This window comes from Haliaeetus albicilla, chromosome 2 (genome assembly GCF_947461875.1).
Source record: "Haliaeetus albicilla chromosome 2, bHalAlb1.1, whole genome shotgun sequence".
NCBI lineage: Eukaryota > Metazoa > Chordata > Aves > Accipitriformes > Accipitridae > Haliaeetus > Haliaeetus albicilla.
The window spans coordinates 56,962,371-56,987,596 of NC_091484.1; the positions used below are offsets into that span (position 1 = coordinate 56,962,371).

General features: G+C 35.3%; 1 protein-coding gene across 4 annotated transcripts in view; it reads left to right on the forward strand.

Annotated features, from left to right (window-relative positions):
• Window positions 1–25,226, forward strand: part of LOC104318728 (ATP-dependent translocase ABCB1) — a 61,821-nt gene that overhangs the window by 9,194 nt on the left and 27,401 nt on the right. Inside the window, exons 2-16 of one of the 4 annotated variants that reach the window (XM_069775726.1) lie at window positions 149–290; window positions 6,210–6,242; window positions 6,679–6,800; window positions 7,586–7,643; window positions 8,966–9,113; window positions 10,443–10,506; window positions 15,497–15,688; window positions 16,411–16,582; window positions 17,588–17,712; window positions 18,464–18,635; window positions 20,280–20,393; window positions 21,323–21,433; window positions 24,136–24,261; window positions 24,449–24,652; window positions 25,046–25,216. In XM_069775726.1, the coding sequence (XP_069631827.1) occupies window positions 6,703–6,800; window positions 7,586–7,643; window positions 8,966–9,113; window positions 10,443–10,506; window positions 15,497–15,688; window positions 16,411–16,582; window positions 17,588–17,712; window positions 18,464–18,635; window positions 20,280–20,393; window positions 21,323–21,433; window positions 24,136–24,261; window positions 24,449–24,652; window positions 25,046–25,216 (1,755 nt within the window). In that variant the 5' untranslated portion in view covers window positions 149–290; window positions 6,210–6,242; window positions 6,679–6,702. The remainder of the gene's footprint in view (window positions 1–148; window positions 291–6,209; window positions 6,243–6,678; window positions 6,801–7,585; window positions 7,644–8,965; window positions 9,114–10,442; window positions 10,507–15,496; window positions 15,689–16,410; window positions 16,583–17,587; window positions 17,713–18,463; window positions 18,636–20,279; window positions 20,394–21,322; window positions 21,434–24,135; window positions 24,262–24,448; window positions 24,653–25,045; window positions 25,217–25,226) is intronic. The other 3 variants (XM_069775735.1, XM_069775743.1, XM_069775750.1) reach the window with 3 other exon arrangements.

Sequence of the window (25,226 nt, forward strand, 5' to 3'; positions counted from 1 at the left end):
CAACTACTTATACAATTTTAAATAGTGTTGTAGAAGGGAATAAATCAATATGAATAGCTTTGATTTCTATATAGGATATAATATTAATACTGTTATATATTTCATGTGTAATGACTTGACTTTGTAAACTCCTTTCTCTCTTCCTCAGGAGTTCAGCTGTCTGTGATCCAAGACACAACTGTGTAACCCTCTCTGACTTGTGAGGAAATTGTTAAATTCTGAGCAAGAAATGTGAAAAAGTTGATAGAGTGGACTTCTGCAAGTTAAGAGAGGTAAAATTGCAGACAGAGGTAAGACTCTTGAGATGCAGCTAGGCAGCAGTTCAAGGATTCAAGAGGAAAAACATCATCATGAAAAGGAATAAAATCCTAAGGGAAAAGCAGGGATTGGAAGACGGCAGTTCAGTCACACTGAGGATCTATTCCAGGGGAAGTAGAAACCAGCCCTACCCCACCTCACTGAGAACTTCCTGGCCAGCAAAGACATTTTCTGTTTCTTAGTCAGGGCAGTGAGCATACTAACACTCAGTTTAGTGTTTCATTAATTCAAGTTACCTTTTTGTGTAGTAACTAATCAGTAACTGCTGAATACTTTAAGTTATATATATTCAGCTTACAAAGGCTCTTTGTGCATGGCAAAAGGTGTCCAATCAAAGTGATTCAGTGAGGGAAGGATAAAAGTTCATTCAAGTTCCTTGATTACTTGTACTGTTACAAAGTTACCAGGCATATCATTGGCTAGAAAAATTATCAGGAAAAAAATTTGGATGTGTCTGTAATAATATATGCTTTACTCAATAGGGAAAAATATTTTCCACCTGCACAAAAAGCCACTTTTATTATTGTTTTTCCATAAATTTTCATATAGCATATTAAATACAGTAAACTGTGAAATAAGTCCTGAACACTTTTAAATCCCTAATGTTCTACACTATATTTCTTTGAATTAATATATTTTGGTTTTCCAGATTCAAAAGGCATCTGTTTTTCTAGATATGCTGAGGGTGAAAACATCAGCTCATGCTCTAGAAAGATGGAACTTTAAAATCCTGCTTTAAATAGTTCAAGAAATCTTACTAAATCTAAGACAAATGTAAATACCACTCCAATTAAATACATTTTTCTGTTAATGATTATGAAAAATATTACCTCCTCACACATTAATGCATCAAGTCGTATTTAATAAGTTTAGTGATAAATAAACACCAAGAAAGTTGTTTTCCCTATGTAGGAAATATCTTTCAAAGTGAGCTGTAGATTTGTCTGGATTTTCTGTTGTTGGTTAAGTATAAGCCAAAAAAATTTGAAGCTTTCAGAAACAAGACTGAGTTTGAAAAGCTGAAAACGGACACATTACTAATAGGAAGTTGGTGACATTAGTTTGTGGCAGTGCCCCTTACTAGAATAAAAATTTAACTCCAAATCAAATCACCAGGCGGTAGAAGGGGAGCTTTGTAATATCATTAAAACATTCTTTTCAGAGTAGACTTTCTTTTTAAACACAAATAGAAGCCTGATGCTTATAATAACTTAATTTGGCCTCATGCTTAGTCCAGGACAAATAACATGTCTAGCAATTCCTATAGGTGGTATCTTGTGGCTGAGCATACAGTGTAGTTCAAGGAACACAAAATTGTCATTTTCTGACGACATAATTCTCTTCATATAGGACAATTCTTATTGAAAGAACAGTGGCCAAGTTGGCAAAATTCCTGTACAAAGATGTATTCTTTTCCAACACTGATTAACAGGAAAGAGGCTGCTAAAATGGAACAGAAGTTCCCTGAGTATCATGAATCAGAGCTTCTTCACAGTTGTTCTAACATATATTAGGGCTGAATGTCATTGAGGAATCATTACAAGATTCCTGGGACCATCTCCACCATTTCGCCTACCTGGAACTTATTGGAATATCCAACTCTCCATCTTTAAAGGAAATAAAAGAAAAAAATTGTGTCCTTTTCTCTGGTTATAATATATAAAGGCTTTGAAGTATTTGCTTCAGTTTCTTGTCTTGTTTGCTATTTTTACTGATAAGCATTTAAAAAATGGTTAGGTTTTTTTGATATTGTTCAAAAAATTTTGAAGGTATCAAGCTGTCATTTCACAATGTTTTGACTCTGATGTCAAAGTTAGATTAAAGTTTCTGTGCCAGTTGTTTATTCTGATATCATGTGTCAATTGGTCATCCCCTTTGCTGGCCTGCATCAGATAAAAAAAATACATGGTACCAATGTGCGATTTGTGGGATGACATTCTCTCAACACAAATTCTTTTCTGGAAGCATAACTAGTTGAAACTTCACCACAAAACATGAGAGCCCCATTTTTCAAATGCCTTTTTCTGCCATTCCAGCAGCTGACTTATGATGCGTTTGTTTATAATATGTTGACATTTTGACATATAGGAGAGGGTTGGATAAGTAAATTGAGATAATAAATGCATGGAAACAGTCTGGAATAATTAAAAGTATGTTACAATACAGAATGATCTGTGTTACCTAACTGCAGTCCAAAAATTATGTTATAATCATGCAAAATATGACTTTTGTGAAGAACAGACCTATACTGAGAAGACTGCTGAATGGTCTGTAAGAGCAATGATTTAGAGAAGGATTTAAGGTTTGTCATAGTTTATTGTTACAGTACAATCTCTCATTGCAGTAGGGTGCCCAAGAGAGATGATTCAAACCATGCATTTTTATCAAGTAGGAGAAGGGAATTAATTGTGCCTCAGTCAACAGCACTACAATGTCTCCAGAATATTTCAAGGGACCTAATGGTCATATTTCAAAAATGCAAGAAGTTCTTATGCTCAAAATTCTAAAAAAGGTATGTGAATATAATCCAGGAGACATAAAACCATGTCAGGCAAAAAGAAATTGGCTTCTACCTTAATAAAGAAAGGGTTAAATAAACCTTATGAATATTTATAAGTATTTTCACATAGAAGAGGTATCTGACAATGAAGGTCCTCATAGAAGTAATAATATCCAAGATGTATCTTCATAGCGTCCCACTGATCCACAGTGGGATAGGGCTGAGGGTGCACAAACCTTATCAGCCATTTTTTTACTTTCTTGTACAACAACGGATTTGAATTGTCCAACAGTTCCCACATCAGCAGATCCCTGCTTCTTCTGATCATAGAATAACAAACTGGTTTGGGAATGAACTTTGAATAGTTTATGAGCCTTAAATAGCTTGAAGGTCATAGATTGGTCATCTCTGTATAAATCCATCTTCTGTGGGAAATTTTGTGACTCGTAAGTAGAAGGAGAAAAAGAAAGGTTTTCTTTCTTCTTGGACTTTTGAGTGAACGGGACACTCCTCTTGCAAGATGTTCAGAACATCTTTACTTTGCATCAAGTCAATGTACATTTGATACAGACAATGTCTACATGAGATTTCATGCTTCAGGGCTTTAGCCTACAGAATTAAAAAGAAATCTCCCTTGATGACATCAAAGATCAGTTAAAGCTGGGGGTAAGCTATTGATTTAACCAAATAACTGATCTGAGGCAAGACAGAAAGTATTTTTCAAACACTGGGTTTATGAATCCTGCTTATACATTTAGGGCAAAACTGGTTGCCAAACTTTGGATGAGAAAGTATTTCTCCTCAGATTAGATTGACTGTCACCTACATTGTTTCCGGGTCTTTTCATACATCTTGGGTTGTGAATTAGCTACTATGTTCACCTACGTGTTCTTTATATACTCAAGTGCAGGTAACGTGCAGTGGTGATGCCCCAGATTCTTCTGTTGTTGGTTTATGACAAAAATTTAATCTCTTCAGACCAAAATTATACAGTCTAACTCAAATTATCAGTTTTAACATGGAAATATCTGAATAATTTATAGCAAACCGTGAGATACAAGGGATTAGAAGAAAGATATTAGAAGAAAGATTTCGTGACCTTTTTCTGGCCTCAAGTTCTGTGCAACTGTGAAGCTATGTCACTGAAAAGTCAAAGTACAGAAGCTATAGAGAAATAACATAATTTTGTAGCTTACTATGTAGATGTAAAATACTGTACTTTCCCATTTCCCACTTTTTAAATATCAGTTTAGCAGGTTCAGCTCCTAGTGTGATAAAACCAACTGTACAACAGTTTTTCATTTTCTTTGCACTACTGTATGCAGGCAATAGAAACTCTGGTATTTCACTTTCTTCTCATGATTGTACTGCAATAGCATTGAGACACTGCAATGAGATAACAGAACATTGTGGCAGATCTTGTAGTTTTGTCCATTTTCCCTTTAAGGTCAAACAGTCATGAAAGACCTGCATATACTGTTTCATTTGTTTAAATTAATTGACTTTTCTCTAGAGTCTCTCATTCAACTTTATTCAGTTCCCACTGAAATAATTGGACCAGTCCATTAAGATCAAGTCCAGCAAAGCACTTAGGCACACAAGTTAAAACCCAGAAGTATTCCCATTAACTGCTGTGGATAGAGGTCTATACAAATATATCGCGATGACTTCTCATAAACAGATAATACTTATATTTACTAATCCTTTATATTTTGCTTGACTGACAATGGTAAACTACCCTTTCTAAAGCAATCCTCACTCTGATAAGACTCTGTATTCCAAAACATTGTAAAAATACTCAGTTTTATCAAAATTTTGAGATTACAGGCATGCATGACTAAAAGGAACAAAAATTATCTCTTCTGGTTAAGTATCAGATTAAGTAAGTTTTGTTCGAATCAAGTGATAGAAGACCTACAGAGAAATTTCTATAAATCTACTTGGCTCCTAGGACAAGGATTTTCATTTAACTTTTCATAAATTTTATTTCTCTGAAAGTGTTGAACATTATCTAGTTTACTATATACATTGAAATAACAGTTAAGAAGTGCAATTAATTTCTTTTAAATGTTTTAAATATTTGTTATTATTTTCATTGAAGTAATGCCTACAGATACTGATAAAAACAATACATTCCACAGTGTCGTGGTTTAACCCCAGCCAGCAACTAAGCACCACACAGCCGCTCACTCACTCCCCCCCACCCAGTGGGATGGGGGAGAAAATTGGGAAAAAGAAGTAAAACTCGTGGGTTGAGATAAGAATGGTTTAATATAACAGAAAAGAAGAAACTAATAATGATAATGATAACACTAATAAAATGACAACAGTAGTAATAAAAGGATTGGAATGTACAAATGATGCGCAGGGCAATTGCTCACCACCCGCTGACCAACACCCAGTTAGTCCCCGAGCGGCGATTCCCCGCCCCCACTTCCCAGTTCTTATACTAGATGGGACGTCCCATGGTATGGAATACACCGTTGGCCAGTTTGGGTCAGGTGCCCTGGCTGGGCATGAGAAGCTGAAAAATCCTTGACTCTAGTCTAAACACTACTGAGCAACAACTGAAAACATCAGTGTTATCAACATTCTTCACATACTGAACTCAAAACATAGCGCTGTACCAGCTACTAGGAAGACAGTTAACTCTATCCCAGCTGAAACCAGGACACACAGTAAAATAAATGGTCCATTTCAAATAGTTTAGAATCTGAACATACATTTGAAAATCAGAAGGATACTAATTGAGCAGATTTCTGCTGACCATAGCTATTTCCAAAGCATTTCTAAACTGAGTCTGAAATTCATCTTGCTGTTTTGCAGTTACTCAAATGAGAAATGATATGCACTACAGTGAAATCCTGTTTTCTTTCAGGCTAGATGGGTCATGTTTTTCTGGATTAGACTTAGAAGAAGGGAAAAGAAGCAAAAGAGTAAAACACTCCTTTTGTGTTATTTGGTTTCATTCTCACTGTGTATTCAAGAATGGGTTAATCTTTAAGTATAATGGTTACTTGGAGCATTCAGCACCATCTCTAACAAGGTAAAGAGGAATTCCTGGGAGTTTTAAGGGGCATAATTAGCCAACAGTAGGTAAGGGGAACTTTTCCTGCTGGAAGAATAGACTATTCAGGCTTGTTTTCCCCAGGGTGACAATGAAAAAAGCGTGGGCCTAAGGACTTTGTTTGCTAAATATTCCCTTTAGGAAAAGAGAGGCAGAGTCCAAAGTGCATACACTTTACTCTCCAAAGTAGGCGAGGCAACAGGAGTGGTTAAAAAACAAGAGAAAGCTATTGGTCATCTCTGTTTTACCTAAGAAGAACAAAGTCAAATCATGCTGTGTGTCGTTAACCATATTAATTCTGCTGATTTTTGAATAATTTTTCAGAGGAGTAGACACAAACCAAGAACAACCTTCACAGTATGTAAAAAATTATTTTTTTAAAATCAGAGATATTTTATAAAATTCACTAATACCTAAAATTGGGAAAATTCCAAATAACTGCATATTCTTTTAAATAAACAACTACTTTCTCATTTATTTTGTACATCTGTGCTGAATTGCAGAAAATATAATGATTATATCATTCAAATGAAATTAAATGAAGGACCTGTATCTGTTTGTGTCAAACAGATACAAATACAAAATGTAGACGTTTGTCAACAAGCTCCAAACTTCTGGACTTGTTTCAACATGTTTCTCCTTGCCCATTGTGAGAATTCACTTGCAAAGTATGACATTAATAACTTTATTGATTTTAAGAAGTATCTATATTTTTCTTTCAAACAAATTGTCATTGAGATTACTGTCCTTGGCTTAACATTTATATATTTCTTGGTCAAATATTATTTTACAGGGAGCTATCTTAAACAAATTTAAAATGCATTCTGAAGATGAAAATAAGCAGAAGCGTACTGCAGATGGAAATAATCATGAGATCACTGCATCCAGCCAGGGTCATGAATATGAAGACAAACAGTAAGTATTCTTAAACATTGTAAAGATGTTCTGTATTGAAGCTTCTAAGATTACATTATCATATTTTAGATTTTATTTTATCTTTTGTTTATTTTATTTTATTTTATTTTATTTTATTTTATCAGGAAAGCTTAATAACAGCAAGCTTTGTATCAAGTTGAGAGTAGCATTGATTGACACATTCATTTGGTGCAGAAGGACCTTTTATCTTTTTCTTTTAAGCACTAAGTGCCCACAATATTGACTAAGGTTATTGAAAAACAATTCTAAAATATGACAGAAATGATGTTGGAATGGACATCTTGGATCCAGTTATGTCATCAGCTAAAAATTATCTTAAAATTTTTAGTATGGCAGGGAATCAATGTTTTACATAACTTGAACATTTTATGTATTCCCCATCCCCCATGTGCAAAAATTTGATTTTATGTTATCTTCTTCTTTCCTGTTTTGAAAGCTATATACTGCTTCAGTTCACAACTTCCCTAACCAGGCAGTGGAACCACCAGCCCTTGTTGGTGTTGTTTCACCCTTGAGAGGGGTGAACTGGAAAGAGCTTGAGTTAAATTTACAGCAGTCAGGAGCTAATGCTACTTATATACCTGGAGGTTTAAATACAAACATCTCAAGAACGCTCAATAAATCATATTCATTTTTTACACAATTCTTTCCTGTAAAATTATTTCATAATTATATTTTAATTGAACTTCATTAATATATTACATTAGTATTTCTGTGAAATGTTGTTGCTTTTTAAATGCCCTAAAACTATCATACCTTTTAAGCAAGGGAAAGAAGAAGAAGAAAGTGGAAAAGGCTAAGATGGTCAGCCCATTTACACTGGTAAGATTTATTCTCTCTCTCTATGTATCCATATATATACATGCGTGCACATTTCAAAGTGTAAACAAAAATAGTTAAAATTATGTTAGAGTACTGTATATATGATCTTGTCTTTACCAAATACTTTGACACTACAGAATATTTGATATAGTATAGCAATCAAGCCGTTCTTTTTGTGGATGTAGTTTTATTAAAGAAGCTGTCTTATTACTGATATAGATTCTTAGGAGTCTTCCCTTAGTAAGTTATCATGCTAAACACACCTGTACTAGATTTTTGTTTGTGAAAGCTAGGGACTTCCACGGTCAGTCATTTCTTCTGACACAATGAAAAAGGTGTCCATATACCTAAGATTATGTGTGGTCTTGTCCTCTAAATTACCTGAGTCGGGTACTTATCACACTAATTAGCCCCATTAATCATTATTCAGTCACCTGAGTCAGCAGAAAAGGGCAACTCAATGGCATTGATGAAACTTAAAATTAAAAATTGTGTACTAAAATGTACTTTAAATTCCAGAATTTTTTATTTTTCTGTATATTTTAAAAAAGGCAATCCATTATTATTTAATCAAAGTGAATCCTAGGTCCTCTTTTGGTAATACTGAAATGTTTTATATTTTGTAGTTTTAAGTGTGCATAATGCGCAGCAATGATATGGCAAGTAACAGAAATAAAACTATAGCTCATGACACTGGCCAGTACCCAATTTTTCTGCTTTGCTAGACCAGCTTGCACTTGCACAATTACATCATACCACTATAATTTACAACAGTAAACTTAGTATTTTACAGTACAGAATAAAGCCAATGATTTTGTAACAGATGAGCTCAAACTTTAAGTTCAATGGCAAGAGGTATTTAGGATTTCAGTACATTTTGATAATGCCTATGGTACATTAGGAACAGTTCTTCTGACTGCACAATAATTAATTTACAGTAAAATTAATTATTGTCTTAGTTATCACAATGCCATTAAAATTTCTTGTAATTTGAACTTTAAATGGCAAGCCTAAAAAGGGGAAATGTCTTAAGCCTTGTTTTCTTATGACCTTTCTTACCCAGGTGCAGATATTGATACATTAAAATAGTGCACTTCTCTGGTTTTGAGAGTTCATATTATAGAAGTGCTTATATTAGAAGGATTTATTCCTGTACATTTAAATTGTTTTGTAAGCTTAATTTCTAATCAGATAAAGTTGTAGTTTTGTGACACTAGATGTACAATTAATAGCTTTTACTTGACTTTCTTGACTTTGTAGACATAACACTGTGTTAGCATTCTAATACCACAGTTCGAATTAATTTCTCTTCTCACTCACAGTTTCGATACTCCAATTGGTCAGATAAATTACTAATGATACTAGGCACTCTCCTGGCAATAGCCCATGGAAGCAGTCTCCCTGTTGCGATGGTAATTTTTGGTGATATGACTGATAGCTTTGTTGCTTCTGGAAACTCAAATTTTCCAGGTAAGAATATATCTGCTATGAAGAGAATGATGGCTCATATTTGGAAAAGAGCCAGGAAGATTCAAGCATCCTGAAAGGAGATACTGATGTCAGAAACCCCAACTTGCTACTGTACTATGATGCAAATTAGTAACTCTTGTGTTTGTTGTAATAGGGATACACTATGGAAATTTTTTTTGCTCCTAATTCTTAGTTTCTGCATTAGGAGATTTTATTTTTTAATTTTTTCAAATTATCCACTACAGTGCACATTCAACAAATCATGTTTAACCGTGGCTGTGATAAACAGAAAGAGGCTGGTTTTCCATGAGTTCCTGTTGATTCCCTTGCATCAAATCTGACAATTATAGTTCACAAGGTGAATCAGATCAGTAAGTAGGTGCAACAGAAAATTCATTACCAAAATAAAAGTACTAACTTTCTCTTGGATCCATTTGTTGAATAGCCTCATTTGCTGAATCAGAAGTATGAAATCAAACACAAAGGGGGACAGGCATGCACAGCTGGATACAAGAGGGAAGAGTGATACTGTCACTTTGGTATCAACTCACAGTTAGACCAGATTATATTGTCCTCTGAACTCACACATTAGGTGTTAAACTTGTGAACAGGTTTGTTGCCTGAAATATTATCTAATAAGATTTCATTAAACATTTTAATAAAATAGAAGGTGATAGAGAAAAAATAAAGGATGTGACTGTCTTCTATTCTGCATCCATTTTTGTTCTTATTATGCTGTTATGACAGAAACATAAGCATATTGCCTTTATCAGAACAAGTAATTTATGATTTACTCCTTCCCAAGTACAATAAATTGATCAGATTTTTATGATGCAAATGCAAAATGCTGCAGCTGTAGTCTTCTCAAAAGGTTTGTCACTAAGTCCTCATGCGGGGCAGTAAAATTTTAGTGCCAATACCAACATTATAGCCAATGTTTTCATAATAGGTTAAGCTATCCACAGTTACTGATTTGATGTCAGTGTCTAGACCTGTATTTTTAATGGGTTTTGGCATTATACAAATGCCCTATATTTTCAAAAAAGAAAAAAATCAAACAGCATTTAATGAATGCTCAGGAAGACCTTTTAGTCTCAAGTTACATCAATGTAGTTTTGTAGTCAGTGGAGTTACGACTAACCTTATATCAGTATAATAATTGTTTTTTAATAGGTAGAACCCTGAAATCATCACACTCCTCCTTTTATTAAGATCAGCTTGATTCAAAAGGAGTTGTAGCAACTCAAAATTTGCTGGAGAGCATGCAGGAAAACAAATTTGTTAAAACTTGCTATATTAAAAGTATTTACTCTTTTCTTCCTTTCTAAGGAAACATGTCTGCAGTGAATTTCTCTTCAGATATTCTTGGCAAGCTGGAAGAAGATATGACAAGGTAATTAGAAGTTTATATTTCCTCTTCTTTTTTTTAATGTAGGCACACTTTTCTAGTCAAGTCATTCTTCTCCCACAGATGTTTTGCATACTTTAAACAATGTAAAAGCAATGGTTGATTAAATAATGTATGTAACTAAAGATTTGCACGTGAGATTATTGGAGGCACTGGGATGATTCCTGAACATCCCCAGCCATTCCAAACAACTTCCCTGCAATGTCTTGCTCCCATCCATCCCACCCCCTTTTCAGGGGTGCTCTGTGTCCCAATGCCATCTGCATTTCCTTCCTTCTTTCTCTTCCTCTGAATTTATAAACAGTAATTGTTATGCTAAAACATTATATTGATATAATCCATAGATTCTTTGAGCTGTGGTGATTTACTGATAAAAAGCAGAATTAAAATTGCCAGGTAGTACCTACTTTGCTGCCAAAGCATCAAGTTCAACTAAATTATCTGGGCTACAGAAAATACAGAGTTAGGTTATGCATGACCTTAAATCTAGCACTCTAGAGCTGGCAACAGCAGAAGAAAATAGTCAGTAGGTGCTTCTTCTACAAAGCTTCATAAAGAGAAAGTCAAATAAGCAGAAATATCAGCTGCTAATAGATGTGTTTTGTTAAGGGGCTTTATTAACCACTGTCCATAGACTTGGTTTATGCAGAATGCCTAAAGTTCATGTACAATTTCTTGTACCACTTCAGCTTCTTTTCTTCAGGTTGAAGTCTGTTCCTCATTAGGTATTGAAAAACATCTGACATCTCAGGAATGCTGATGTGATCTTCAAGGCAGTTGTCTTTTCTGAAGAGAAGGAGATAAGGCATTCACTCTAGCAACTCCTGCTCATTTATATTGAAGTGCATTATCATTTCTGGCAACAGTAGACTGTAAACTTATAGATCATTCAGATTAAGTAGTTAAGTTCTAATAAAAAATATCTATTTACACCAAAAATAATTCTTTACCTTAAAATAAATGAGCAAGAGCTAGTTAGGAAAAGGCTGTTACTTAGAAATTAAGAACTCTTATGTAATGAGAATGAACTGGCAGGGAACTGGCAATTATGTTTTATAAGACAATATGGACACATAGAGTTTCTTGCTCCCACAGCATTTCTGTCAGTTAGTCTCTGACATGAATTCAAGTAATGCATACACATTTCAGTGGAATAGTTTTGTGCCCAGTGATTTGAAAGCAAATTTGAAGGCAAAATTGCAGAACAAAAGAATTTGTGCATTGGTGAAGTTACCCTAACTGTTCTATGTTTTGTAAATACCTGATGCTTAGTTGCACAACATTTGTAAAGTCTGTACTATGCTTCCTCTAAAGGAACTTTAAAAATAGTTGTTCTTACTACATATGCAATTATAGGATTCTTTTTCTGAAACTCACTAAGATCTTAGTCTCCAGCATGTATTTTGACAAGTCCAATAGTTTTATGAAGTGTCATATAAACAGCAATTCCTGTTAAAATGTAAAGTTAGATAATTTGAATTTAATTGAGTGTTCTGTTATTCTTGCAAATGTAAAAAATACCTGATTCATTTTCTCTACAGCAGTTAATTGTTCTCTATATTTCTACCTGTTTAATTATCTCTTTCTAGTAACTGGTCTTATGGTTGGATTGCCTTTAAAACTGTCTCACTTGCTGGTTTTTATTTCTCTTCATTTTAAAGATATTTGTGTTAGTGTTTTCATTTCTGCTTTGAAATGAAAGTAATGGCACAGCTTTAAAATCAACATATTTTCTTTTTTTTTTCTACTGAAGCATATCTAACCTGTATTTTAAGAGCAGGATGTACTAGAATTACACAAGGTATTACTGACCTTTATAGCATAAGAGTAGTGTGTAAATCAATGTGTCATTTATAAGTCTTTTAGACCAACAACCAATCCCAACTATTTTTGATTAATGGTTTGGGTTTCTTTTAATCTCTGAACTCATATCACATCATCTCAACTAAAAACAATAGGAATCCTCCCATTGTCCTCAGTGGGCTGTTGTCTAGGAGTCACTACTGCTTAAAGAACAAAGAGTACAGGAAAACTGTCAAGCTACATCAACATCTAAATGTTGAGAACTGCCTGTTCTCATGACCCTAAGAGATGGTCTATTTGAAGGAGGTCCAAGATGGACCCACTGCTGGCCAAGGCCAAGCCCATCAGTGACGGTGGTAGATATCCTCTGGGATAACATATTTAAGAAGGGAGAAAAAAACCTTGCACAACAGAAGCTGCAGCCGGAGAGAGGAGTGAGAACATGTAAGAGAAACAGCCCTGCAGACACCCAGGTCAGTGAAGAAGGAGGGGGAGGAGATGCTCCAGGCGCCAGAGCAGAGATTCCGCTGCAGCTCGTGGTGAAGACCGTGGTGAGGCAGGCTGTCCCCCTGCAGTCCATGGAGGTCCACGGTGGAGCAGATATCCATCTGCAGCCCGGGGAGGACCCCACGCCGGAGCAGATGGGTACCCAAAGGAGGCTGTGACCCCGTGGGAAGCCTGCGCTGGAGCAGGCTCCTGGCAGGACCTGTGGATCTGTGGAAAGAGGAGCCCACACTGGAGCAGGTTTGCTGGCAGGACTTGTGACCCCACAGGGGACCCACGCTGGAGCAGTCTGTGCCTGAAGGACTGCACCCCTTGGAAGGGACCCACGCTGGAGCAGTTCATGAAGAACTACAGCCTGTGGGAAGGACCCACATTGGAGCAGTTCATGGAGGACTGTCTCCTGTGGGAGGGACCCCACACTGGAGCAGGGAAAGAGTGTGAGGAGTCCTGCCCCTGAGGAGGAAGGAGCAGCAGAAACAATGTATGATGAACTGACTGCAACCCCCATTCCCTGTCCCTCTGTGCCTCTGGCAGGGAGGAGGTAGAGAAAATTGGGAATAACGTTAAGCCCGGGAAGAAGTGAGGGGTGAGGGGAAGGTGTTTTAAGATTTGATTTTATTTCTTGTTGCCCTACTCCGAGTTGATTGGTAATAAATTAAATTAGTTTTTTCCCCAAGTTGAGATTGTTTCACCCATGATGTAATTGGTGAATGATCTCTCCTGTCCTTATCTCATCCCACAAGTCTTTCATTATATTTTCTCTCCCCTGTCCAGTTGAGGGGGAGGAGTGATAGAGCGGCCTTGATGGGCACCTGACATCCAGCCAGGGTCAACCCACCACAAACATCATGCATGCCACCTGGTCTTTTAGACATTAACTCTGAAAGTACAAGTATGAATAAAAAGCAGCCTGAATTTCTCTTTAGAAACAAATTGTTGAATGAGGAATGTGTTACTTATTAGTAGCACAGGAGTAGGTTCTCTTTTCTAAAGTTTCTAGTTAAAGCCTTGAGTTAGTGTGTTCACTGATTTGAATAAGTTGTTTGTAGCCACCTCTTATTTCTCTAAGAATGCCTGTCAGCAGGTCAAATAATAATAAAAACTGTTTACAAGGACAAAGTTCTCACACAGCTGTGTTCAAGTACTGAACTACATGCGTGGACTTGGTTGTATTTGTTACTCAGACAACAGTTTGCCTAAAACCCAACTATTTCTCAAAAGAAAAAGAACCATTATGTTACAATGCAGTGAGCATTTACTCTCTGTTAAGTTTCAGCAGTGAAATTACTGAATATATTTCATCAGCATGGAATCTGGCAAAGATATGAATCCCTTTTGATACAATTTCTCATGAAATAAAGTCCAAGCATAAAACAATTCTTTGAAGTGATGTAACATCATAAAGTAATTGTCTAAAGTAATTGCTGAATTTTGAAGCAGTGTTCTTGGTTTTACTTTGTTAGTTTCTGCGTAAAGTTTTAATGGAACTGAATATGATCACGGTCAATATTCAACTAACCAGCATTCAGTTAGGCATTAACCCATTTTTATTAAACAGTTTAGATAAAGTTCATTTCATAATAAGTATAGTTCCAAAGTCCCTGAATAAACTGTGTAATATCTTAGCCACAAAAAAACTGGATTAAAGTTTAAAAATTTAATCTATAAAGCCATTATCTCCTTTTTTGAGCAGAACATTTACACACAGATTCCTGCAATTTGCTCCTGCCAAGTTTCATGCTACAGTTCTAAAGAATCTGTATGCATAACTAGCTACATGTGAGTGAAAGTCCTAAGAGTTTTAAAGCTTTTTGCTAATGATTTATATAAATGCAGTAGTCTTACAATTACATGTAATACACACCACAAATATTTAGCCATTGGTTTTGGTCATGTTTTACAAACAGGGAAGCAGTTCAGTTACATTTTTCTGGTTTAGTTCTGGTTTAATTTCACCTGTAAGTGATTCTGATGTCAATTCTGTATTAAATCAAGTCTGATTTGATCCTGTTTGAATGGTTTAAAACTGTGGCTCAAATTCAGTTCCAGTTCAAGAAATATGGTGGTTCACACACTCCTTGGTTTTGATTTGACACCCTGCTCATAGCACAGAGCTGAATTAAGTAAAATATCACTTATGAATAAAATAGAGAGCAAAAGAATTTTTGATCTAATGGCATTTGCTTGCAATAGATGTGTATAGTAATGCTGTATTCTCAATCAGGAAATATTTACAGCATCCATGCATATATATATTTATATAGGCAGGCATGTTGTATGATGTAAATTTGTGTGTAACATAGGTATATATGTTTAGGTCTGTCTATATGTGTTAAAACAAAAATGTTACAGCGTTTTTGGAAATGACACATTTAAGTGAAAAAGGTATTGTAACTGAAATACAGTCCTAAAATAATCTTATGAGAAAATATATACTATATTGACAAAAAGTAATTCCTGTCCAACCTCATTTATTGCATATCTGAAAACGTATTAAATCTTACTTGTAGAAAACTTGCCAAGTTTTACAGAGAAGTGTAAAATCTAGTATAAACATATAAACTCTGATTCAGCTCTGAAACAGAAGTAAGCATCAAGCTAAATACAGACTAGCAAAGTAATTAAAAAACTAATGTCAGGGAATCTTGCCTTTTTTTTTTCCTTTCAGATATGCATACTACTATTCTGCAATAGCAGCTGGTGTTCTTCTTGCTGCTTATATCCAAACTTCATTTTGGACCCTGGCAGCAGGCCGGCAAATAAAAAAAATTAGAGAAAAATTTTTTCATGCAATTATGAGACAGGAAATTGGATGGTTTGATGTAAATGATGTCGGAGAACTTAACACTCGTCTTCTAGAGTAAGTATACTATACATTTCCTAGTGTTATTTTATCTTATTAAGCATGTATGAGTTACAATTTTTTTAATTTTTATTTTAAAATTGAGTTATTTCATTGTGAAATTGAATTGAATTATTTCATTGTCAATTGAAGTTTTCAAGTTTTCTCATGGAGAGTCTCAGGGACTGAACTTCTAATACTTCTGATACTGGACTGTCACAAGGATATCAGAAAAGCATTTTGATGAGTTCCCTTGACTCTGAGGATGACTAAAGCCCAGCCTATGAGATTAGCCCCATGAAGAGAAAACAGTTAATTTCTGTGCACACTGAGGACTGAATAAGGTGCCAGCTGACCCCAGCAGTGTGAACAGCTTTAACTGCATGACAAGCTATTCCTTTGTCTTTGCCTACATGAAAGGCTTTATCTTTTCTTTCCAGATATCCCACAGTTTCCAAACAGATAAAAAATTTGGAGTTAAGAAAGTGAGAGTAACTTTGCACTGCAGACAGAATTACAACCTTTTCAGACAAAAGAGGTTTATAGTATTACATTTTCACATGAAACATGAAATTTTTCTTGTCCAAAATATATAGTGCTTTATCTTGAAGCAAACTGTTGTTTGGAAGTAATTGAATAGTAAAGATTGTCCTCCACACATATGCCCATGTAACAAAACTGAAAAGGTTTCTTGTGCTTCCTACATTTTCCTTCTTGTCTGGATGTAATTTGTTTTTCAGTGATGTCTCCAAAATCAGTGAAGGAATAGGTGACAAAATTGGATTGCTTGTTCAAGCAGTAACAACATTTGTAACAGGATTTATTGTTGGTCTCATAAGAGGATGGAAATTAACACTTGTAATACTAGCAGTCAGTCCTGTCCTGGGACTTTCAGCAGCCATCTGGGCAAAGGTAGGTTAACATATATTCAGTGACAGGTTTTATATTAATGAGAGATAATGAAATAAATCTACATATCTGTAATTCCTACTGTTATAATGTATTGCTTAGAACAATTATAGCTTTAGGCAACATCTATGTACATAAACTGTCAGGTGAACTGTTTGTAAGTACTCTCATGTAGTTTGAATATTATAATTCCCATAGACTGGACAGACTTGTTTGATTTGAAGCTGTTTCTGCTAATATAGCATATTTTTATATAGAAAAGAAAGCAAGATATACGAGTAGAATCCACATCTGTAATTGTTAAACTTCATCCACATGAGTACTTGTTCTGTTGAAAGGAATAATTGCATCTCTTGAAAAATAAGTGAATAAATTAGACCAAGCCTTGGTCCCAGACACAGAGTTTCTTTTCAGAGTTGTTAACAGCTTTGGTAAGAAATTTTAGACAGACTTAGGTGAGAGAAGTACTAAATTACCATGGGATTGGAGTGACTTACATTTGTAGTCTGGAAGCCTTTGGATTTTTATGGGATTTTATTTGCCTTACATTTCAAAGATCATATAAACCTTCTCTGTCTTGAGTGAGTATATTGTGGAAAACATAGGGGTAGAGAAGCATGTGCTACATATGTCTACTGCCTAAGAGTCTTCATGGACTGTGGCAAATTAATGTAAGCTATAGAGCCCTGTGGCTAATGTAGCCAGAGATGAGAATGAGCTGAGGAGGTCTGCCTGGGCAGAACCACACCAGCTCAGTATGAGTAGTCATCTCATCTCCTGCACTGGGTGAAAGCAAAGTGGAAAATCCAGCCCTTAGCTGTTGAGAATGGGTAATGTTGAATTATTTGATTGAATTCATAATATACTTAAGGATTTTGGTATTGAACATTCTGCACTCATACATAATATAATCAAAAGGCTTCATATTGGAAGTAACTGTGATAAAAGCCATGAAGTGCTTGAGCTCATTCTGTTTTTCTTAAGCCAAAATATTTGATTCTGTACTAGGTTCTCTCTGCTTTCACTGACAAAGAACAAGCTGCATATGCAAAAGCAGGTGCTGTTGCTGAGGAAGTTCTGGCAGCAATCCGTACTGTAATAGCTTTTGGAGGACAGGAAAAAGAAATTAAAAGGTAAGAACAATGTTTGCTTTCATCAGCTGATTTTAAAGTACTTGCTTCAGATGGTTTGAAATTTCCTTGTATCTTTGCTGTTGAAAGTTTGTCAAAACAAGTAAGTCTTGTGCTTCCTGCATTTTTAGGTAATGCCAAATTGTCTGTTTTAAGGCTATTATAAGTTTTACTGCATGTTGAAAGACAATTAGTTATTTTTCTAGAAAATGACAACGTAAGTTGATATATTGTCTTTACTCTAGAAAGTGTAAAAACTGCTTTAAACTTCACAGGGTGAGAGCTTTAGACAAAAAAAAAAGCCCCTGCCATGAGAACAGATGATGGTATCCTTCATTATCTGATTACTCAGTAGTTGTGAAGGTACTAATAAACAATACCTCTATTTCCACTATACTGTCAAACATAATTCTTATGATATATTTTCACCTTTTATCTTAAGCTAACAATCATAATCTCAAAACCTGTCATGAATGGTTCACGGTCAAAGTTCACTGACCTGCAGGTTATTTGTGGAACTTGAATGCCAGTCCCTGAACTGCAATGTCCTTTTTTATCCTATATACCAAGTTGGCTGATGGCCTTAAAGTCTCTGTGCCTGACTACCAGGCTTACCTTTGTACAGTCTTAGGGTTATGTATTTTCTGTATCTTGTTGTACTTTATGAGTGTTCTTTTTCTAATTCGTCCACAGACTTTTTGGTGCTGTGTGCCACAGTACATGTCTGAGGCTATTTTGAACTTCTTTCTTTCAGATACCATAAAAATTTAGAAGATGCCAAACGGATTGGAATAAAAAAGGCTATTACAGCTAATATTTCTATAGGTGCTGCTTTCTTACTGATATATGCATCATATGCACTGGCCTTCTGGTATGGAACTACCTTGGTCTTAACTGATGATTACACTATTGGCAATGTTCTTACAGTAAGTATTAATAGTAAATTCCCAATAATAGTGAGAAATACTAAAGAAAATAAATTAAAGTGTATATTTGGAACTTATTTGAGTTTAATAATAATTATGTCCCAAAATCGGCAAAATAGCATCCCTTCTTAACAAAAAGATTCTCACCACAAAAGTCTACATGTTGTTTCTATAGCATCTCAAAATCCACATCAAGCCAAATAAAAGATACATTATTTTCAACTGTTTCTACATCTTTTCTGAATTTCATGAGATCAGACTGATATAGAAACAGTTCAATCAAAAACTGAAGTACAGTACCCTTCCTAGTTGCTTTTTGTTTTTCAGATTTGTTGTGCTGAATATATCTGCAGGATGCAGAAGAAAATACTTTTATTTTAGCTGGTGTGTTGTCTAAGTAGATCATTTTATTGATACTTTTCTTACATTTTGCACCATAAGAGCTTGGAATCACTTCTCAGTATTTTTAGAAATCGAGGGTGAGAAAAATACACTTGTGACTAGGAAATATGTCACCATCTAACAAAAGGAAGAAAACCATAACTCATAACTTAAATTCTTTTGATGTAGCAACCATTCTAATTTTGTGTGAGATATTAAACAAACATGGTAAGAAGAATAACTTTGTTAACTGTGATGAAACCCAGCCAGGAGACCACATATTTTTTAAACTACATGTTTTGTTTTATTTATGAATCACTGAAGTTTGCGAAAAAATGGCTCTGATATGTGTTATTTGCTCTTTTGAACCTGCCTATTTTATTTTTAAAGGCAGGCTGGCATACAGAACATCTCAGTAAGGTTCATGCTCTTGTGTGTCATTTTTTCAGTTCAAAGTATTTTCAGTTTCTGTTATCTATGTTGTAGTTCATTGGAATGGTGTTATAACATGGATGGGAGGGTGTTGACTTAAGTATCACATCTGTGAATGACCACTGTTGGAGAAAAGATGACAGGTGTGATGGACCTTTTTTCTGACGTACTATGGCTGTTATTATGACCTCTGAGCAGTGTGGGTTTACTACTTTTGTCTTGATACTAGCTGAAAGCAATAAACTATGATTCTCTGAGAAAATAATATTTTTTTTCTTTTTCTGTTTTTTTCTTGTTTGCTTGCACTCACACTCCTTCATTCCAGCAGAGGAACCCTATATTACTTTGTGATAGAGAAGTTGGATTTGTGTACTTCTGTTTCACTGTCACTTTGAAAGCAGAATGAGAGTGCCTTGCATATCTGTCTTTGTTCCACTGGAAGATATGCAATATACTTTCTGGTCTTTGGAACATCTTTTGCCAAAGAATGAATTAGTACAATAAATCCTGAGACATCAAGTGTAATTATACATGTTTTGGCATAGATTTTGCAGGTCTCTGTCATTTTTTACTTCTTATCAATATGTTTGCAACATTCACATTGTGCAGGAACTCAGTTCTCAGCTGAGTCTTAAAAAGCCCTTTTCTTAATGTTATTCTTTGTTTAAGAGACACCCTTTAATTTTTTCTTTAATTCTAAATTCCTTAACCTTCCGTTAACAGGCATGGAGGCTCCTGACCCAAAGATATCTAATGTAAATAAATAAATAAATAAATGCAATTGTCTGCTTGAATAAGAATTTATATATGTCACTTAAACGTTTCTTTCAGGTCTTTTTCTCTGTATTGATTGGAGCTTTCAGCATTGGACAGACTGCTCCAAGCATAGAGGCATTTGCTAGTGCAAGAGGAGCTGCCTATACAGTCTTTAATATCATAGACAATGTGAGTATCTTTGCCCTCACTCTCATTTCAAAACTGAGACACCCTTCTTTTTAAAGTACAGCCACTATTTATAGATATGAAGTTAGTAAAAGTAAATAACAGTTTGTAAAATAAGCAGAAATATAAACATAAAAGCAGATAGAATGTGTAATTATTAGTCAGTTCCTCTTTGTCTTCTGGAGTTATCAGTCCTTCCTTCAAAGGTAAAAGTACTGGATCTCTGATCACTTGGTGTTGGAGGTATTCTCTAATGTTTTTATCATGAAAGGCACGTCACTAGTAGCGTGAGTCTCAGCAAATCAATAAAACGCAACCTAGTAACCTGGATGTGCACTTCAATTGCCAAGAGAGTCTGAAATCAGGGAAGCTGTGATTTTACTAGCTAATGAAGCTTGATGAAAGGCAATTGCATGTTCTGGATTATTGTTAAGACACGCTTCAAGTTCTAGACCCACCCTGGATGGAAATAAAACCAGTGATAATTAAGAACTCTGTTTCTCCTTAATGGTCAGGGGATTGGTTCTTTCTCACACAAATTGTTTCAGCAGAAAGAGCAAAGCTATAAACGAACAGTGTACGAACAGCTCATTAGAGATGATTTGTTGAGGTTAATCATCAGGCAGTAAAATGAATCCCAAATTGTGGCTACCTGTGGGTACAGTCTTAAAGACAACATACTAAATTCACACAAAAGCTTAAATGGAGAAATTATAAAAGTATTCTTGCATGAGCAGATCATCAATGTAGTAATGAGACAGCAAGACAGCATGCAATTTACATGTTTCAGAAATCTTGCTTAAATTACTTTAACATTACATTTAATATCTCTGCAGAATAATGGTGCACTCTAGGACCTTTTTATGAAAAAGATCATTAGGAAATATGATATATTTGTGTTTGGTTTTATTTATTTATTTTATTTTGCACAGGAACCTCAAATTGACAGTTATTCAGAGACAGGTTACAAACCAGACCACATTAAGGGGAACTTGGAATTCCGAAATGTTTACTTCAATTATCCATCCAGACCAGATGTTGAGGTACTCTAAATGCAACTTTACACATATTACAGTTAAACATGTGGATCATTTGTTAGGGAAAAAAGTCTCATAAATAAAATTTTGTTGAAAATATAACAATTCCAAGTTGATTCTCTAATTTATATAAAACTACCTTGACATCACAGTGATTTTAGCTAGAATTATTTACACCTTAGCTAAACATGTTAAGTTTTCTGAATAATTTTCTGTCTAAAGCTATAGTCAGTGTGGTTATGCAATAAAACTTAAAGATTTATTGCTATCAGAATCTAAATTTATGCATCTAACCCAAGTGTTTGTGTATAGTAGTAATAATAATGAGATAGTGGGTTTCAAAAGTACTTACAATGCAGCTCTGTTAAGACTATATCTCAACGAGTTAAAGAAAGCAGATCCAGCAAGGACCTGTTATATATGGAATAGAGATCAGAATCTGTGTTTTTCTGTCTAGACAGAGAAAAAAGTTTGCTTTTTAAAGCACCGTCATAAATCCAGGGTCTTAATGCAGTGGAGGTGGAAGGTATTTGAGTGATTTCTGAAAATATTTTCATGAAGAGTGTTTTTGTGCTATATAACTATTTCCTCCCCTATGTTGAAGGAAAAACACTGAGCTTGATAAAGGGATCTTTCTTACTTTTGATAGGCAGAAAGGAAAGACACAGAGCTTTCTTTTTAAGCCATTTTTACTCATAAATATGTTAAATATCTTGGCTTTTCCTTCTATCAAGAAAGTAAATGAAGTGAATGTGCTTGATTTTTCTTCATATAGAAATATAAATGAAAAGACAACTATTGATCTCAGTGGATTATTTTATAAGTTTATACAGGTATGATACAACTAGAGATTTCTCCCCCATGGTTTCAGAGATAATAATTATAGGAAGTTAAGGCTACACCAAACATTTAGTATTTCATAAATTACAGTAAAGAGAAAAATAAGGAGGTCAGATAACTCAGGGTAGTTAATTTCTGCATAAGTTTAATCTACATGACTTTTAAGTTAACTCTTATTTTCAACAGGATTAAATGCAGCAAAGTAACTGACAGGCATGATGAAGACTGCGAGTTACTTCTTATCTCACTAGACTGATTTATTTGCTGTCCTTACTGTCTCTTCTCTGTTTGCTTTAAGTTGTTAGAAACAGCCTAAATGGATTTAATTATGGATTTTATTTTGGTATAGGAAAAAGTTTCTGATCAATAGTCCACTGAAATCAGTGGTAATCCACAGGTTTTATATCAAATTCTATTTGCTCCTTTATTTACACTAGATTTGTTTTATACAAGGTCTATAGACTAAATGATCTATAGCATTATGACAAGAAGATTAAAAGATTAAATAAGGCTGCTTCATAAATTTTCAATTGTTATCACTTATGTTGGACTTCTTGTTTTGATCTAAAAATGTTATAGCAAAATAAGACATACTAGAAGATATGATTTGTCTATGCCTCTTGTTCCTAAACAGTGAGATATAATTCACTTGTAAAGCACACAAATATCAGTACTAAGGGTGAAGAGACAGCAGTAGTGCTGAGGGTAGAAATTTAGGAAGAAAGAGACCGTGACAAGGACACAGGGCTGCAAGGTATTGGGAAGAACATTGGGAGAGTATCGGAATGTATCGGTGCGCGGTTGTATATTTAGAATGGAAAAATGCACTTAGCCATGATGAAGATGCTGACATTCAGGTATGCATAGTTCATTGTAGCCTAGTCCTTCTAGAAGAGTAATTAGCAAAAAATATGCTGTTCTTCATTTCAGTATACATTTCTAACCACAGAAGTTGTACAAAGTCATGAAAGCTGTACAGACTCCTGTACACCTTTTCTTGTGTAAAGTAGAAACAAACACACTTTATTCCTTTTTTCCTATTGTATCTTCTTACTACTCAGGTGAGCAGGTGAAGAAGAAAGGTGGGCAAAATTAAATATACATGGCATGGATGTGCTAACTGTGTGTCTGTTCTCCAGCCCCACTACACAACCCAATACAGGTTATATTCTTGAAAATAAAATGAAGAAGCAATTACATGGCACCAAAGAGCTATATTTACCCTTTTTAAGAGACCCAAGGAAGGCAAAACTTTGTATCTTCCGTGGTTGTGAAATGCTATATTGTATGCTGACTAGTACAAAAAGGTTATATATTGTACAATGAAATGTCACCATTGTAAAGAAGCCCCACCAGCAATTCCAATCAAAAGGGGAAAAATTAAGGATACTTCGAGGTTACTAAAATGACTTTCCCTCCAAAACAATGTAGAGTATATTCTGTCACTTTGAACTGTGACTTTTACTGTATAATAGTTTTCCTGTAGTTTGCATGATGCATTAAAGAAAAAGGTGAGGCAACATAATAGAGAAATATTGCATCATATTTTTTCTATATTATATTTTAGTTACAGGTAGTAATCATATTGTTATTATTTTGTCATATGAACTGGTTCATGATACGGGTAATTGTGAAGTGTGTTGTATAAAACATTGGTATTGGACCAACTGTGATGTAAATATGAAGAAAATTAAGCTGAAGTCATTAGTTATCCAAAATTTAAACTCACATGTTTATAAATTTTACTTTGTACCAGATTCTGCTATACATATGAAGGGTATTTTATTATAGTCTTTAGAGTTTCTTCAAATTTACACTGGCATTTTTACATACAGTTATGTTTTTGGTTACCCTTCTTATATGCACAGATACTGAAGGGCTTGAACCTCAAGGTTAGCTGTGGCCAGACAGTGGCCCTGGTTGGTGGCAGTGGCTGTGGGAAAAGTACAACCGTTCAGCTCATCCAGAGATTTTATGATCCCAAGGAAGGCACGGTAAGATACCTCAAGTGAGATGACTGCCCTGTGTGCCACAGTTGTTGGAAGTCTGGTTCTGGCCTCATGGGCCTTGTTCCAATGACACGATAAAGTCTCCCCTAAAGAGGCAAGGGCCAGCCTGGGGAGAGAGGTTTCTTGACCAAAACACTTAGTAAACAGTTGTTGTCTGCTTCCTTTCATTTAGGTTACCATTGACGGGCAGGATATTAAGACCTTAAATGTAAGATATCTGCGGGAGATTATTGGTGTGGTGAATCAGGAGCCCGTGCTATTTGCTACTAGCATTGCAGAAAACATTCGTTATGGCCATGAGGACGTCACCATGGAAGAGATTGAAAAAGCTACCAAGGAAGCAAATGCTTATGACTTCATCATGAAGCTACCCAATGTAAGCAAACCAGCTGTCCTGCTGAAATAACTTCTCCTAAACCTTCTTGTGCCAAAGAATTCCTTAGAAGGCATTCTTGTAAGCAGAGGAAGCTATCCCTGGAGCTGTGAATAAGCACAGCTATGCAGACCTTCCTCATAACTTTTGAGAATAATGTTAATTTTAAATCTTTAGGTCATGAATTGGTGAGCATTTGGAGAACTATTAGAATTCCAGGGACAAAAACAATTAGGCAGGTATATCCAAGTGGCTGTTTATCCTGTAGAGTTTTAGAGGAAGGAGAAGATGCTGCTGGGGCTACTGATACCGACGTGCCTTTTCTTTACACTGCCTTTCTTTGGTGAAAGGACTGTGCCACTGAGTGTTCTGGAAATGCGTGTGGTTGTCTTGTAGAAGTTTGAAACTGTGGTTGGAGAAAGAGGGGCACAGCTGAGCGGAGGTCAGAAGCAAAGAATAGCAATTGCCCGAGCACTGGTTCGCAATCCTAAAATTCTTCTGCTTGATGAGGCAACGTCAGCTTTGGATACTGAGAGTGAATCAGTTGTGCAGGCAGCACTGGACAAGGTCAGTAGTG